The sequence below is a fragment of the Emys orbicularis genome, chromosome 12, assembly GCF_028017835.1.
Source record: "Emys orbicularis isolate rEmyOrb1 chromosome 12, rEmyOrb1.hap1, whole genome shotgun sequence".
NCBI lineage: Eukaryota > Metazoa > Chordata > Testudines > Emydidae > Emys > Emys orbicularis.
Window position 1 is genome coordinate 34923543 of NC_088694.1, and position 17477 is coordinate 34941019.

At 44.8% G+C, this 17477-nt stretch overlaps 2 protein-coding genes across 2 annotated transcripts in view; one reads left to right on the forward strand and one right to left on the reverse strand.

Moving 5' to 3' along the window:
* LOC135886051 (cytosolic phospholipase A2 gamma-like) overlaps positions 1-17477 on the reverse strand; it is a 979292-nt gene that overhangs the window by 477382 nt on the left and 484433 nt on the right.
* LOC135886874 (olfactory receptor 6P1-like) lies at positions 4485-5465 on the forward strand. The gene has a single exon (XM_065414661.1). It carries the CDS (start codon positions 4485-4487, stop codon positions 5463-5465), a length of 981 nt encoding a protein of 326 aa, XP_065270733.1.

A 17477-nucleotide genomic window follows, 5' to 3' on the forward strand; every position in this document is an offset into this window, starting at 1 on the left:
TTCTCCCAGAATACATTGCAGGAAAAAAATTCCTTCCTGACCTCTGCAGGTGCCTGACTGAAACCCTGAAGCATGAGCTTTTAGGAACATAAGACATACCTTGGAACTAAGCCGTACTGTAATGGTAAGTTTATTGGATGGAATGTCTCCATGCCCACAGCCACTAACATGCCCCTTCACACAAGGACAGATCCCGCCTCTGCCTTCATCCCCATTATCTCACGCTGGGGGAAGAGAAGGCTCTAAACCCAGTGAAAGTATCAGCTGAAAGCTGAGATGACATCCCACCAGTCTCTTCACAGGTTTCCTACTCTAGGCGGGTTTGTTTGACTGGGGAAAAGGTCCACAAGTCAGTCCAGGAGGCAGAAATTTAGTAGGAGGATACCATGGTGTCTCATTCCCCTCTCACTCACCCAACTGTAAATCAGGAGTTGCTCCACTGAGGTCAATAGTGGTACTGAATCACTGTAAGTGAGAGGAAAATCTGGCCCTTAGATGCCACCCACCCACCCGTAGTGAGCTGTTGCAGACTTGCGTAAATCTGGAGTAATTACAGTGAGATTAGCACAGCTATTCTTGATTTTGGGGCTGTTCCAACACCCATTGATTTAGATGGATGGATGAGCTTTGGCTTCAGCAGACACTGGATTGGGTCTTTACAGAGCAACTGAGCTCAGAATCCGCCCCTCTGTGTTCCCAATTGGTTTGACAGCTAATTAACTGTTAGATCCTCCTATGATGATCGGATGGTGCTTTAGGGACGAGGGACCCAAGGGGAAGTTAGAAGAAAAAGTGTTATATGCTCCCCATTTCTGTCACTTCAAATTAGGTGTAGCAAGGCCTGTAATCGAAATTCAACATCGTGTGGATACATGTTTTTTTCCCCTAACCTATCTGATTTGTTACTGATGATATTACATGTTTCTTGAAGAAATTCCTTGCTCTGAACTATTTTTATAGGTGTATCTTTGTGAAACACAAAACACCACCTCAAAATATCTGATCTGTTAAATTTTCAAAAAAGTAAGTATTCACTTGGCAACATTTTCTAAAAATGTCATTTTTTTTTTATCCAGTGCAACAGCCATTGAATATAAGGGACAGTTTCCTTTTGATTTAAATAGGAAACGTCGACCTTCTCTATTCACAAAAGTTGTTCCACTTAAATTATGCCTGCATACTGTCACTCTAAGTGAGGCAAAGTGATGTCCATTGTTTCTCTCTGAAGTTCACCATTGCGAGAATGCAAGACTTTTCCTAACCTTTCTGATCAATTCCTGATGTTATTACATGCTTGTTGATGTTAAAACTCCTCATTGTCTTTGAATTATTATTAATATTATTATTTAGGTGCATCTTTGGGAGACGAACAACACTGCAGCAAGATAGCTGATCTGTAGAAATTGTGGAAAGCGTAAGTGTTCACTAGACCTCATTTACTAGATGTCTTCTTTTTTGGTCCAATCCAATGGCCATTGAAGTAAATGGACAGTTTCCTTTTGATTTGAATGGGAAATTTAGACTTTGTCTACACTGGTATAATTAAAGCAGTTCAGCTCCAAGTGTGGATGCAGTTATAGCAGTATAAATGTGCTTACACCATTACTGTATATATTGTATATATACCTGCTATTGCCATTCAGGAAGGGGAATAAGATTTACTGGTATAAATCACCATTATTCTGGTATAGCTGCACCCATATTAGGGGCTGTACAGCTATGACTGTATCAGTTAAAAATAGACCTCTAATCAACATACTTATACTATCCCTATAATTTTGTGTAGACCAGGATTTAAAGAATATTGATTATTGGAGAGAGTCAAAGAACTTCTAGAGAGACAGAAGGTGGGTGAGGTAATATCCTTTATTGGACCAACTTCTCTTGGTGAAAGGGACATGCTTTTGAGCTTTACAGAGCTTTTCCTCAGGTCTGGAGAAGGTAACAAGAGTGTCCAAGCTAAATACAAGGTGGGACAGATTGTTAAACGTAAGGCGTTCACACAAGCTTTAAGAGACCACTAGAACCAAAGAGGGCAATTAATGGTTAGCAGGCAGTGGGGTGTGCTACAAATTGTTGTAAAGAGCTGTAAAGCCAGTGTCTCTGTTCAGCCCATGGCTTCTAGTGTGAAGCAGAGTTATGAATTTAGGTTCTTAGGCTCAACACCCCACACAACACATCTTTCAAGATCCATGGGTCCTACATATGCCTATCACAACATGTGGTGTACTCCTCCAGTGCATCAAATGCCCCAATAAAAACTATGTGGGTGAAACCAGGCAATCACTACGCTCTTGCATGAACTCACACAGAAAAATGATAAAAGACAAAAAGAACCACATCGCCTGTGGGTGAACACTCCATTTTCAACCCATCAGTCCTCATCCTCAACAGATGCAAAAGGTGTGCCTGGGTACTTAAATTAGCAACTCTGCTTTTTGATATTTCTAGTTCCGTTTAATCTAAACTATGGTGCAATGTGTGTTTTATCTCTCTATAAAGACTTATGGCCACTTTTTAAAAGGTATTTAGGGACCTAATTTTCAAAGGCATCTAGGACAGGTGCTAGGCACCAAGGTGCTTTTTAAAAAATCCCACTAGGCACCTAAATACTTTTTAAAAAATTGCCTTTAGCCAATGAAGGTTGGGATTTTTGAAGCAGTTTCAGCGAGTTAGGCACCTAAATCATATTGAGAGGTTCCTTCGACAGTCCCAAAGTAAACCAGGGTCATTAAAATGAGAATCAATCCCATGAAGCATTCCTGCATTCCTGATCATGATTTTATTAGCACTTTTCTCCCCCTTTGCAGAGTCTAAGCAGAACTGAATTGTAGATGGTTGGATGGAATGTTAGAAGATATAACAAAAAGATACTTACTGTGCTTTCCCATAAACTAGAAGTGTCTGAAAACGAAATCTCCAAATACAAACATTCCCAATCCCAACTCTGTCACAAGGGACTTGATCCAGCACTCCACTATTGCAGTTTTGCACTGGGGATTTCAATGGAATTACAGGGGTATATAGCTGAAGAGGTTCAGCACTCAGTCACATTGCCGTAGTACCTACACCTGTGAGTAGTGCAGCTGCAATCAATGGGTTACTCAAGGGCAAATGTGCTGTGAGAGAAAGAATCTGGACTTCAGGGAAAGATGTGGGATCAGATTCTAGCCACAGTCAAACCAGTGTAAAGCTGGAGTAATTCCACTGAAATTGACAGCGTTCCTCCAGATTTACCTGATATACCTGAGGGCAGAGTTTATGCCTTAGAGAATTTAACCTATTTTGCAAGCAGATAACTATGTTCTTGAGTAGATTTGTTATTCAGAATTATTCTTCACATAATTGCTATCAATCATTCAGAGCACATGAATCTGCTCTTATTTACACTGCTATAAATCAGGAATAGCTTCACTGAAGTCACTGAATTAAATGAGATCACCACTGTTGTGGATAAAAGCCCGATTCTAGTCTTATACCAAATTAAGTTCGCAGCAATCTGTCTATCTAGGTACTCATTATAAAGAATCAGATGTGTTGATTGGTTTTGATTTGATAGAGTGATATCCATTCTTTCCATTACCTAACTGAAAGAATGTAATGCTTCAAATCTATCTATCTATCTATCTATCTATCTATCTATCTATCTATCTATCTATCTATCTATCTATCTATCTATCTATCTATATACACGCCCCCTCTCTTTCTTTCTCTCTCTGTTGTTAAATGTTTCACTGCATGTGTGTGCTTTTTTTGTGTGTGCTGCCCCACCTCTGCGCAGACAGCCGGCATAGCAGACGTCGAGTGAACCGCCCAATGACCACAAGATCCGTTAAGATACGAAAGCACCAGGCCAGGTTTATTGTCGCCAAAGCACGGTAATAACATCTGGCAGACTGTATGAGGATACTAAGACATGTATGCCCGTGACAATGGACACAGCTCAGTGAATGGAGGGACTTTCCATTCCCCCCTTGGCTGGACAAAACAATCAGATTAGTTACTGCCCCCTGACCTGGCTAGTTATTACTCCTCACCTTATACATGTTGGTTCAATTAAAACATTTTTATTACATACTGTTATCCTGACCTTGTCTTTTAGGAGGAGTCAGTATGTTCCTGTTATCCTTGGGGAATGTTTTTGTACCATCTTTGATATCAGAATGTTCTCGTACCACTAAATATTGGAATGTGTTTGCGTAAGTAGTCTGTGCTTAGCACTTCTTAGAAATATGTATTTCTGCAATATCAGCCCTGTTCTTGCCAAATTCTGTAAACAGGTCCTGCCTGATACCAGGCCTCTATTACAAGGGCTTATGTCTCAGGCTCTCTTCCTCCTCCTCCTCCTCCTCTCTCTCTCTCTCTCTCTCTCTCTCTCTCTCCACCCCACCTTCCTGCCACTTTAATTAATCATGTGTTTAATTCTAATAAGCCATTGTGTATTTTTCTTTGTTTTAACCCCACAGATCTGACACTATGTAGCTATGGGGGGTTGGAACACAACAATAGTAACCCACTTCATCATCCTGGGCTTCCCAAGCCTCCAGAAGCTGCAGCTCTTGCTCTTTTTTGTGGGCTTGATCATTTACCTCATGACCTTGTCTGGACATATCGTCATCATCACAATAGTACGTCTCGACCTCCGCCTCCACACCCCCATGTACTTCTTCCTCAGCAACTTCTCCTTCCTGGAGATCTGGTACACGTCCAACATTGTTCCCAAGATGCTGCAGGTTTTCCTGGCCACAGACAGGTCCATCTCATATGCCGGCTGCATTGCCCAGCTGTACTTCTTCATCACCTTGGGTACTGCCGAGTGCTTCATCCTGGCCATCATGGCCTATGATCGCTACTTAGCCATCTGCAACCCGCTGCGCTACCCGATCCTCATGAACAACAGGGTTTGTGTTCGGCTGGCCATATGCTCTTGGGTAGGTGCCTTTGTTGTCAATGTTCCACCTCTGGTCTCCCTCTGCAAGCTGCCATTCTGTGGGCCTAACGAGATCAACCATTTCTTCTGCGATGCCCCACCCTTGCTGAAACTTTCCTGCAGGGACCCCCGCGAGGCTGAGACAGTCAATTTCATTGTGGCCACCAGCATCATTGTCAGCTCCTTCCTCTTGATCGTGGTCTCGTATGTTCTCATCATCGTGACGATCCTGAAGCTCCCTTCGGCTCTGGGGCGCTGGAAAGCTTTCTCCACCTGTGGCTCCCATTTGGCCGTGGTGGCCATCTTCTATGGCACCCTGATGTTCATGTATGTGCGGCCGACCTCCAGCTACTCCAACGACTCGGTCAACTTCAACAAGCTGGTGTCCATGTTCTACACGGTGGTGACGCCCATGCTCAACCCCATTATATACTGTCTGAGGAACAAGGAGGTTAAAGAAGCTCTGAGGAAAGAAGTGATGGGAAGGTGTGTGCTGCTGCCCAAGGCTGGGAGCATTTCTAATGGGGGCTGGTAATAGAGGGGAAGGTGAAGCTGAGTATGGCAGGGAGTACGTGTGTGTGATGTTAAATAAGTATTCCTCTAAGTCAATATGTTTCATTCCTTTTTACTTAACTAATTTTCTATGTGCTTTCTCTCTCTTTCACTCTCTCTCTCGCTCTCATATGCAGGAAACCAGATTAGATGATCATAAATGATTATCTGGCATTAAAAAATCTATCTATCTATCTATCTATCTATCTATCTATCTATCTATCTATCTATCTATCTATCTATCTATCTATCTATCTATCTATCATCACCAAGCAAACATCCTCCCCCCAGCCCGAAACACACACACTCTCTTTCTAACCTGTTTTCTATAGTGTCCAAGGGACATATCTTTAAAGGTATTTAGAATAATAGTGGGATATTCAAAAGCACTTTGGTGCCTAAAAGTAATTTATTTTAATTAGGCCTTGTCTACACTACAGGGTAATTTGATGTATGTTACGTAACTTGTATAACTTAAGTCGAAATAGTTTACATTGACTTACCGAAGTGTCTATGTCGGTGGGAGAGGCTCTCTCGTCGACATAGCTTCTGCCTCTCATTGAGGTGGTGTGCTGAAGTTGATGGGAGAGCGCTCTCCCAGTGACTTATCGCATCTTCACCTGACCCGCTAAATCAACACCGCTGCATCAATCACAGCACCGCCAATTTAGCCCCATAGTGAAGACAAGCCCTTAATGTTAGATGCCTAGGTACATTTGAAAATCCCATGAGCTCCTAAATGTCTTTAAAAATCTGAACTTGTATCTATTCGATTGTCTGCCAGTCGATTGTCTGCCACCATAATCTATCCACTATCCTTTCATAGACAGTGACTCTCTCTCTTTCTCTCTCTCTCTCTCTCATTCCATCCAGGGTCTTGTACTACACCCATGATACCTGAACAGCTTCCTGCTGGACCATTCTCTTCTCCTCCATTATTATACCATATTGCATAGTTTAAACAGGTATATATACAAGCAGATGTTTTAACTATTGTAAAAGTCATTTGCAATTACAAATGTAAATGAATAAATATATCTGTCGTCTAGCCAATCTCTCTCTCTCTCTCTTTCTAATGTATCTATGAACGTATCATCTGAGAATCCTGCATAAAACCCTGGCCCCATTAAGACCTATTGGTGCATGATTTTACCTGGACTAAGTTATTATCTTTGGGTAGATCTGCCGTCTGAGCTGGGAGTGTGGTTCCCCTAGCTGGAGTTTAAAGAGCAGTATAGCCGTAGTAGCACTGCTAGTGGCAGCAGGGGCACGGCTGAGCTGTTCCAAGTACAAAACCTGCCTGTGGAACAGCTTCAACAAGAGAGATGGAGGGAAACCCACAGCAGAATATCCCATAGGCCTCTGGCTAGGACAGCCACCCCAGAGGTGGCGGGGTTCCTCATCTACTCCTTTCTCCCCTCAGACAGAGTGCGGACTTCACTTGATCCAGAGGCACCCCCTACCCCTGCCTTGGCATCTCCCATTGGCTAGGTTAGATGGCTCCCTGCCTAGCATGCTGGCTAGTGTGAATCCCAGTCTGAGGCAGCTATCTCTCCGCATTCATTAGAGAGGGAGCTGAGGCGCCTAACCCAGGCTTTGGGGATCCCAGTGATTTCCTAGGTCCCTACAAGCTAGGTGCTGTCAATCAGTATCAAAACACCTAAGTCCCTTTGGGAATCTATCCCCGTGTATCATTATCAGAGCAGCAGCCTCGAACCCCAGTTTAATTCAACCGCGGCATGAGAGCACACATTTCAGAGAGCAGTTCTCCAGGCCCGAGGCGGCCATTGCTGTGAGTGGCTGTAACTCTACAGAGTTCCAAAGAGTTGTGTCTGTTAACACCAGAGTTAAATGCGCCCCCTTCTTGGCCTCCAGAAAGCACCCTAGATCTACAAGTCTTGTCTTAAACAAAGAAAAAACATCTATCTGTTTTCTTTTATTGAGCAGGTTTGTAACTGGCTGAAGTTTTCAATTTCTTTATTAATTTCTGCTGGTGAAGAATAAGTAGCAAGCCACGTGATGAACTAGCTGGCGCAGAGTGATCCAGATACATGACTGGCTTGCAGACAGCCTCCCAGCAATAACTTTGAGTGATGCATGTTCATTTTTTTCCTAACTGCAAGCCGTAACTAATGTTTTTATGGACATTCAGTGATGATAACTATTTGAGTCACAAGCAGGGAAAAAATGATCTTGTAAAGAGTTCAGTGTATTGGGGATCATGGATTCTGGGTTCAATTCTCATCTCTAGCACAGAGTCACGGTGTTACCTTAATAGGTCACTTCAGGCCCAGTTTCCCCTTGAAAAATGAGGATGAAGATGATGATAAAATTCCGACTGCCTAGAGGTGATGAGAGGCTCAGAGCTTGGCTACACTTGAAATGTTCCTGTGGCACATTTGCAGTGCTGTAGCTGTGCTGCGGAAGCTCTTCAGTGTAACCCTACCTATGCCAACCCTGAGAGGTGGGAGCTAGGTTGATGGAAGAATTCTTCCCTCCGCCTAGCACTGTCTACACGAGCACTCAGATCAGCTTAACTATGCCACTCAAGGGTGTGGTTTTTTCCCCACATCCCTGAGTGAAGTAGTTATGTGACCTAATTATCGAGTGTAGACTAGGCCTGTATCATTTAATTCTTGGGAGTCAGGTATTATAGTGACCAGTGCTGTATAAGTGCCAAGATAAATGAGTGGTAACGTTTAGGATAATTACTGAATCAGAAATACCTGTAATTAGTTAAGAACAAGAAACTCCATTAATCAAATCTCTAATGTAATAAATGTGTATTTCATGACTCTTCCGGGAATAAATTATTAATCTTCAAATCCGATAACAGCAGCCTCCTTTGTCCCAAATGAAAGTAGAGTGGTGGGACTTTAATACCTACAAAAGACCACATCCTGAGCCAAAGATCATTATGTAAAGATGGATTTGGTTGCTTGGAATCATGAGGACACAAAGTTCCTGTGGTTACATACAGGAAATGCAGGTAAGATAGGACATTGCAGAGATCTGGATTCTGAAAGTCATGCAGTCTAGCCTGATATCATTTGCAGCCATTTCATAGAAACTGGGGGAGTTTGATTATATTTTATATTCATAACATTCTAATATACCTTAAATAATAATAATCCAAGTACATATGACAAGGAGGAGGGAGAAAATTGTTCTTCTTAACCTCTGAGGATAGGACAAGAGGCAATGGGCTTAAATTGCAGCAAGGGCAGTTTAGGTTGGACATTAGGAAAAACTTCCTAACTGTCAGGGTGGTTAAGCACTGGAGTAAATTGCCTGGGGAGGTTGTGGAATCTCCATCATTGGAGATGTTTAAGAGCAGGTTGACAAACACCTGTCAGGGATGGTCTAGGTAATATTTAGTCCTGCCATGAGTGCAGGGGACAGGACCAAATGACCTCTTGAGGTCCCTTCCAGTCCTATGATTCTGTGATTCTTTATCAGGACAATATGACAGTATTTTTCAAAGTACAAAACACTTGAACAGATGCACTTGAAATTAAGTAGGGAAGATGGGAAGGGAACCAAAATAATATATCATTTTAAAGTGTTGCTTGCAGTAGTTCTGTAACCAGCTTGGTGCCAGGATATGAATGAGAGAAGGTGGGTGAGGTAATAGTTTGTATTGAACCAACTTCAATGGAATAGATGAGCTCTGGAGGTAAAAAGAGCTCTTCTTCAGGTCTGGACAAACTAATCAGAATGTCCCAGCTAAATACAATGTGGGTCAGATTGATGAAGGTAAGGGGTTACCATATTGCAGGAAACCAATTAGAGTGAAGTGGGCAATTAACACCTGTGCAGGCATTGGACAAAAGAGGTTACAAATTGGGACACTCTGATTGCTTTTTCCAGACAGGAAGAAGAGAGCTGTGTAGCTGGTGAGCTCACCCACCTTGTATCTCTCATTTAAAAAAAAAACATTTGAAATAAAATCTGTTTCTCATCAAAATTTGTAAAATTCTCATCCGCCCTTAATCTTCATGCTGTTGATCATCTCAGGCATATTTCTGACAGCCAAGACTGTTTTACTGACATTTTATTTTTGCTTAGATTTTTTTTTAAACCAAATACTCCTTGCAAAACTCTCTTTTCTACTGGTGTTGCTCCGATACATGCTCCAAGGTGCTTCGTGCCAATGTTATGGTATAAGAACATAGACAGAGAGATGTTTGAAGCATAACTCGTTTGGAGCCCAGTTCTGTCTTCCATTGTGAGGCACTCAAGTTCCAGATCCAGGCATTGTAATTTTACTCGACTAAGGTCTGGAGGATCAGACCCCGGAGTAATCCACACTACACACAAGAGTACTGACAGATTTTGATACGGTCTCCCACAGTATTCTTACCAGCAAGTTAAAGAAGTATGAGCTGGATTATTCGACTATAAGGTGGTTAGAAAGCTGGCTAGATTGTCGGGCTCAACAAATAGTGATAAATGGCTCCATGTCTAGTTGGCAGCCGGTAACACGCGGACTACCCCCAAGGGTCAGTCCTGGGGCCTGTTTTGTTCAATATCTTAATTAACAATCTGGAAGATGGTGTGGATTGCACCCTCAGCAAGTTTGCAGATGACACTAAACTGGGAGGAGTGGTAGATATGCTGGAGGGTAGGGATAGGATACAGAGGGACCTAGACAAATTAGAGGATTGGGCCAAAAGAAATCTGATGAGGTTCAATAAGGACAAGTGCAGAGTCCTGCACTTAGGATGGAAGAATCCCATGCACTGCTACAGACTAGGGACCGAGTGGCTAGGCAGCAGTTCTGCAGAAAAGGTTGTGGTGGACGAGAAGCTGGATATGAGTCAACAGTGTGCCCTTGTTGCCAAGAAGGCTAGCGGCATTTTGAGCTGTATAAGTAGGAGCATTGCCAGCAGATCGAGGGACGTGTTCGTTCCCCTCTATTCAGCATTGGTGAGGCCTCATCTGGAGTACTGTGTCCAGTTTTGGGCTCCACACTACAAGAAGGATGTGGAAAAAATGGAAAGAGTCCAGGAGAGGGCAACAAAAATGATTAGGGGGCTGGAGCACATGACTTATGAGGAGAGGCTGAGGGAACTGGGATTGTTTAGTCTGCAGAAGAGAAGAATGAGGGGGGATTTGATAGCTGCTTTCAACTACTGGAAATGGGGTTCCAAAGAGGATGGAGCTCGGCTGTTCTCAGTGGTGGCAGATGACAGAACAAGGAGCAATGGTCTCAAGTTGCAGTGGGGGAGGTTTAGGTTGGATATTAGGAAACACTATTTCACTAGGAGGGCGGTGAAACACTGGAATGGGTTACCTAGGGAGGTGGTGGAATCGCCTTCCTTAGAGGTTTTCAAGGTCAGGCTTGACAAAGCCCTGGCTGGGATGATTTAGTTGGGGATTGGTCCAGCTTTGAGCAGGGAATTGGACTAGATGACCTACTGAGGTCCCTTCCAACCCTGATATTCTATGATTCTATGAAAGTCAATGGATCGGTGAAACACACCATCCAGTATTATGGTGTGGTGGGATTTGAGCTTGGATTTTCATTTCATGGCTACTTCTGTGTAAATCTTCTGTAAACACAAACATCCAGTCCTAAGACCCACATCTCACAAACACAAGCACACTGCACATAGATTCACAAACACACACAACAAAACAATGAGAGCCAAATCCCCAGCTGGGGAAAGTCAATAGAGCTACAGTGATTTACTCCACCTGAGGATCAGCCTGTGATGTGTGTTTGTGCATGTGTTTTGCTTTATGAAGGTATGTATTTTGTTTTTCTTTGTACATATGGATTTGTGAGTGTGCATGATGGTGTGCTTGTACATTTGAGTGTGTTTGTGTACATATGTTATTTTGAGCATGTCTGTGCCATGGGTGTTTACACATACGAAACAGAAAAAACATGCAAGACATCCATGAAAGTCATAAATACTCATATAAAACCATACCCAATTTTGTAATGTTTATTGAGATCAATGGATTAAAAGTGCTGTAAAAGACAAGTACTATTATTGAACAGGAAATTTTTGATTTTCTAAAAAAAAAAAAAAAACTTCCTGTAGTGGGTTAAACTTTTAACAATAGAATAACTCACTGTGGCCTTAATTTTAATTTATGCCAAAACCATTGGTTTGAATGTTTAACACAAGCTATTGTATAATGTTTTTGGCTGGGACTAATGCTGGGGGATGAGTGGAAGTGGAGACAAAATATACTTTGGGGGGGAAAAGGAGTTAATCAGACAATGAAAAATGAATGCATAGAGACAGGGAGAAATGAGGAATGCAGAGAGAAAAAAGCCATAGGTTGGAAAAGCAAGGAGAGATTGACGCTGAATGAAAAATGTAGAGTGACAGAGACAGAGAGAAACATCTACTTTGGAAGTTTAGTGTCCATGGTACTAGAGTATAGACAGGACCCAGCTTCTCATTATAGAAAGAGGATTCTTTCCTGAGGCTGTTGGAAACAGACAGATTTTGTGGTTCTCTAGTCCCCAGACTGTCACGAAAAAACTTCCTCTGCTCCCTTTTTCCCAGTCTCCCCTAAAAGCAAGGCAGATTTTGTCATACTTTCAAAGCTATCATTTTTTACTCAGTTTAACAAGTTCATCCAGAGTTTATTAAACCCCCTTGGCAATAACAGGAACTGTAGGTAAAATGGGAACTTTTGAAAACATTACCATACATAATTACTAAAGAAACCTCTGGTTTATTGATAGTATCTACTAAGTTATATGGCTAATTTTTTACTACTATTGATTTCAAAGGACTTTAAAAATGTGGGGTTCTTATCATTTTCCTGGTTTACATATGGAGTGGGGAAAGTGGAGGTTGCCTGGATTTTTGAAGCTTCAAGAGACCATTGTGATGTCCAGCATATAACAAGCCATAGAATTCTACTTGATAATTTCTGAATCTATTCCAAAAAATGTGTTGCTGTGGTAGAGTATATCATTCAGAGAGACATCCAGTCTTGATTGTAGGTTTTACAGTGCTGGAGAATCCACCAACTCATCTGTCAAATTGCTCCACTGTTTAATTATCCCCGGTGTTAAAGGTAAAAGGCCAATATTTCAAAGAATGGCCACCAAATGGCAGTGGGATCCCTTAGAGCGGATGAGACCACTCACCATGAGTAAAGGTGGTAGAACCAGGCTCACAACTTGTGAGGTTCATGGGACTGGTAAGTTCATCCAGCCCTATTTATTTTTGCCATGATCTCCATGCTGTGAATGGTACTCCATAAAAAATTCAAATCAAATTCATTTTTCCTTCTCTCTTCTTCATCACTTACAACAAAAAATATGACCTGCATGAATAATAGTGGCAAGAACTTCCTATGCTTTATCTATATATCTATTCCACAACTGGGTCTGTGGATGAGGGGATGGATCTGTGGATGAGGGGAAAGCAGTGGATGTGTTATTCCTTGACTTTAGCTAAGCTTTTGATACAGTCTCCCACAGTATTCTTGCCAGCAAGTTAAAGAAGTATGGGCTGGATGAATAGACTATAAGGTGGATAGAAAGCTGGCTAGATCGTCAGGCTCAATGGGTAGTGATCAACGGCTCCATGTCTAGTTGGCAGCCGATTTCAAGTGGAGTGCCCCAGGGGTTGGTCCTGGGGCCGGTTTTGTTCAATATCTTCATTAATGATCTGGAGGATGGCGTGGACTGCACTCTCAGCAAGTTTGCAGATGACACTAAACTGGGAGGAGTGGTAGATACGCTGGAGGGTAGGGACAGGATACAGAGGGACCTAGACAAATTAGAGGATTGGGCCAAAAGAAACCTGATGAGGTTCAACAAGGACAAGTGCAGAGTCCTGCACTTAGGACGGAAGAATCCCATGCACTGTTACAGACTATGGACCGAATGGCTAGGAAGCAGTTCTGCAGAAAAGGACCTAGGGGTTACAGTGGACGAGAAGCTGGATATGAGTCGACAGTGTGCCCTTGTTGCCAAGAAGGCTAATGGCATTTTGGGCTGTATAAGTAGGGGCATTGCCAGCAGATCGAGGGACGTGATCGTTCCCCTCTGTTCGACATTGGTGAGGCCTCATCTGGAGTACTGTGTCCAGTTTTGGGCTCCACACTACAAGAAGGATGTGGAAAAATTGGAAAGAGTCCAGCGGAGGGCAACAAAAATGATTAGGGGGCTGGAGCACATGACTTATGAGGAGAGGCTGAGGGAACTGGGATTGTTTAGTCTGCAGAAGAGAAGAATGAGGGGGGATTTGGTAGCTGCTTTCAACTACCTGAAAGAGGGTTCCAAAGAGGATGGATCTAGATTGTTCTCAGTGGTATCAGATGACAGAACAAGGAGTAATGGTCTCAAGTTGCAGTGGGGGAGGTTTAGATTGGATATTAGGAAAAACTTTTTCACTAGGAGGGTGGTGAAGCACTGGAATGGGTTATCTAGGGAGGTGGTGGAATCTCCTTCCTTAGAGGTTTTTAAGGTCAGGCTTGACAAAGCCCTGGCTGGGATGATTTAGTTGGGAATTGGTCCTGCTTTGAGCAGGGGGTTGGACTAGATGATCTCCTAAGGTCCCTTCCTACCCCGATATTCTATGATTCTATGATTCTATGAACTATACTCTTACTCTCTCTCTCTCTCAGCAATATCAAAAGGGAAATATGGTGGCATTTCTGAAAGCAAGATTCCTTCCGAAAATAATCTTAGGGTATGTCTACACTACGAGAGTAGTTCGATTTTAGTTAAATCGAATATGTGGAGTCGATATTACAAAGTCGAACGTGTGTGTCCACACTAAGGACAGTAATTCGACTTTGTCAGTCCACACTAACGGGGCAAGCGTCGACATTGGAAGCGGTGCACTGTGGGCAGCTATCCCACAGTTCCCGCAGTCCCCGCTGCCCATTGGAATTCTGGGTCGAGCCGCCATTGCCTTCTGGGTAAAAAAATGTGTCGAGGGTGCTTTTGGGTAACTGTCGTCATCCAACCGTCACTCCCGCCCTCCCTCCCTGAAAGCGCCGGCGGGAAATCAGTTCGCGCACTTTTCTGGTCAGTGACAGCGCGGACGCCACAGCACTGCGAGCATGGATCCCGCTGTGACCATCGCTGCAGTTGTGGCCGTTGTCAACGCATCGCAGCTCATCATCGACCTTTCACTGAGGCAGATAGAGAGAAATCAGGCGAGGAGGCTACGGCACCGGGGTCAGGACCTGAACTCCGAGAGTAGCACACGCCTGTCTGAAACCACGACACCCAGTGCCGAGGACATCACGGTGGCAATGGGTCTTGTGGATACTGTGGAACGGCGATTCTGGGCCCGTGAAACAAGCACGGACTGGTGGGACCGCATAGTGCTTCAGGTCTGGGATGAATCCCAGTGGCTGCGAAACTTTCGCATGCGGAAGGGGACTTTCCTCGAACTTTGTGAGTTGCTGTCCCCTGCCCTGAAGCGCAAGGACACCCGGATGCGAGCAGCCCTGACTGTCCAGAAGCGAGTGGCCATAGCCCTCTGGAAGCTCGCAACGCCGGACAGCTACCGGTCAGTCGCGAACCAGTTTGGCGTGGGCAAGTCTACCGTGGGGGTTGTTGTCATGCAAGTAGCCAAGGCAATCGTGAAGGTACTGCTGTCAAAGGTAGTGACCCTGGGAAACGCGCAGGCCATCATAGATGGCTTCGCCGCGATGGGATTCCCAAACTGCGGTGGGGCTATAGATGGGACTCACATCCCTATCCTGGGACCGGACCACCAGGCCAGCCAGTACATCAACCGAAAGGGCTACTTTTCAATGGTGCTGCAAGCACTGGTGGACCATAAGGGACGTTTTACTAACATCAACGTTGGATGGCCGGGCAAGGTTCATGACGCTCGCGTGTTCAGGAACTCTGGTCTGTTTAGAAGGCTGCAGGAAGGTATTTACTTCCCGGACCACAAAATAACTCTTGGGGATGTGGAGATGCCTACAGTGATCCTCGGGGACCCAGCATACCCGCTAATGCCCTGGCTCATGAAGCCCTATACTGGCGCCCTGGACACAGAAAAAGAACTGTTCAACTACCGGCTCAGCAAGTGCAGAATGGTGGTGGAGTGTGCTTTTGGCCGTCTCAAGGGGAGATGGAGAAGCTTACTGACTCGCTGTGATCTCAGCGAAACCAATATCCCCATTGTTATTGCAGCTTGCTGTGTGCTCCACAATCTCTGTGAGAGCAAGGGGGAGACCTTTATGGTGGGGTGGGAGGTTGAGGCAAATCGCCTGGCTGCTGATTACTCCCAGCCAGACAGCCGGGAGATTAGAAGAGCCCAGCGGGACGCACTGTGCATCCGGGAGGCTTTGAAAGACAGTTTCCAGACTGAGCAGGGTCACCAGTGAATTTTAAGTTTGTGGACTCAGAACCTGAACTTGCCACCGTTTCTTTACCCAGTTACCGTTGACTATCCTCTCCAGTTACATACCCCCTTCACCCCCTTCCCAAAAAATAAAATCTGTTCTGTTTTGTTAATGAACACCGTTGTCTTTATTACTGTTTTCGCGGGAATGTTTTAAACCTGGGACGCAGACTGTGGCGGGGTGCGGGTTTACTGTTGTGATGCAAATGATGCTTCTAAACTCCAGGAATGACGGGTTCCGCAGTGGTGGACTGGTTGTTTCAACAGAGCCTGCCAGCCCTCCTGGGCGGGACAGCGTGTATGTGTCGGCTATGTGACTGTCTGGCAGGGGGAGGAGGGTTACAGCTCCCCTGCTGCGGGGCTCTGTGATGCATTAGATCTGTAACTGCCCTCCCCCGCCACAAAGTCACAGAGCAACCCCCCCCCCCCCAGAACACGAAAACCACCTCCCAGATTGAACAGGGTCACTAGTCACTGCACTGGGTATGTGTCCTGATCCTGGACCTGACCCCGCCTCTGTACCCTGGTAAAGGTGACTGTCCTGTCCAATTACCATGCCCCTTCCCCTCGTTCAGACAGACTCTCCTCCAAAATAAAATCATGGAAACAGTAATTAACAGAAACGAATATTTTATTATGAACCACACATGAAACGTGGGGGTTGAAACTTGCACGGGGGCTTCTGTGAGGTGTGTAGGAAAGGACTTTTAAAATTTTGGGGAATGAGAGCCTTCTAGTGCTAGAGCAGTCTGCAGGGGTTGACTGAAAGTTTTAACGGCCCTTGCCGCCCCTCCTTCTTTGTACTTTGGGTGAGGGGGGTGTGGGACTTGGTGGCGGGGGAGGGCGGTTAGAGATAGACCGCAGCGGGGCTCTGTCCTCCTGCCTCCGGTCTTGCAGAACATCCACAAGGCGCCGGAGCGTGTCCGTTTGCTCCCTCAGAAGTCCAAGCAGCTTTTCAGTAGCCTGCTGGTCCTCCTGACGCCACCTCTCCTCCCGTTCCATGACTGCTCGGTGCATTTGGGACAAGTTCTCCCTCCACTGTGTCTGCTGGGCTGCCTGGGCTCGGGAACAGCTCATTAGTTCTGAGAACATGTCCTCCCGCGTCTTCTTCTTCCTCCTCCTAATCTGCGCTAGCCTCTGGGAGTGTGCTGACAGGCTGGGTTGGGAGACAGTCGCAGATGTGTCTGTGTGAATGGGAAAAATGGAGTGAATTCCTGAGACAGATAAATGAAGTTGTGTACAAAGAACCTAGTCTTTCTCTGTGAACAAGACCATGCACTGCACCTCTCACATGCGCACTCAGGACAAGGTCGAATTTTCGGCCATCGCCTTCAGTGCCTGGGGTCCTGCAGTGGTCTTGCAGTTATCTGAGAAGCGTGGCAGGACACCTGAACTTCTGTAGCGTGCAATCATGGTAAGCCGTAGACTTCTGGCTGCTTAAAACTGTACTAGTAGCACTGGCCTCCTTTCACATTGAAAGCAATGCCAGTCTCTGCTGCCAGCAATCAGGACAGCATGAACTATGCCCCTGTCCCACCCCCTCGCGGCTGTTCCAGGGAAAGATCCCTGTATGCTGCCCCTCTCCCTCCACCGCGTGGCTGTAAAGCAGTCCCAATACTAACATTCCCCTCCCTAATTCAAAGCAG

Bases quoted from the DNA above. Each gene is read 5' to 3' on its own strand.
- LOC135886874 (XM_065414661.1), top strand. From the start codon at position 4,485: ATGGGGGGTTGGAACACAACAATAGTAACCCACTTCATCATCCTGGGC.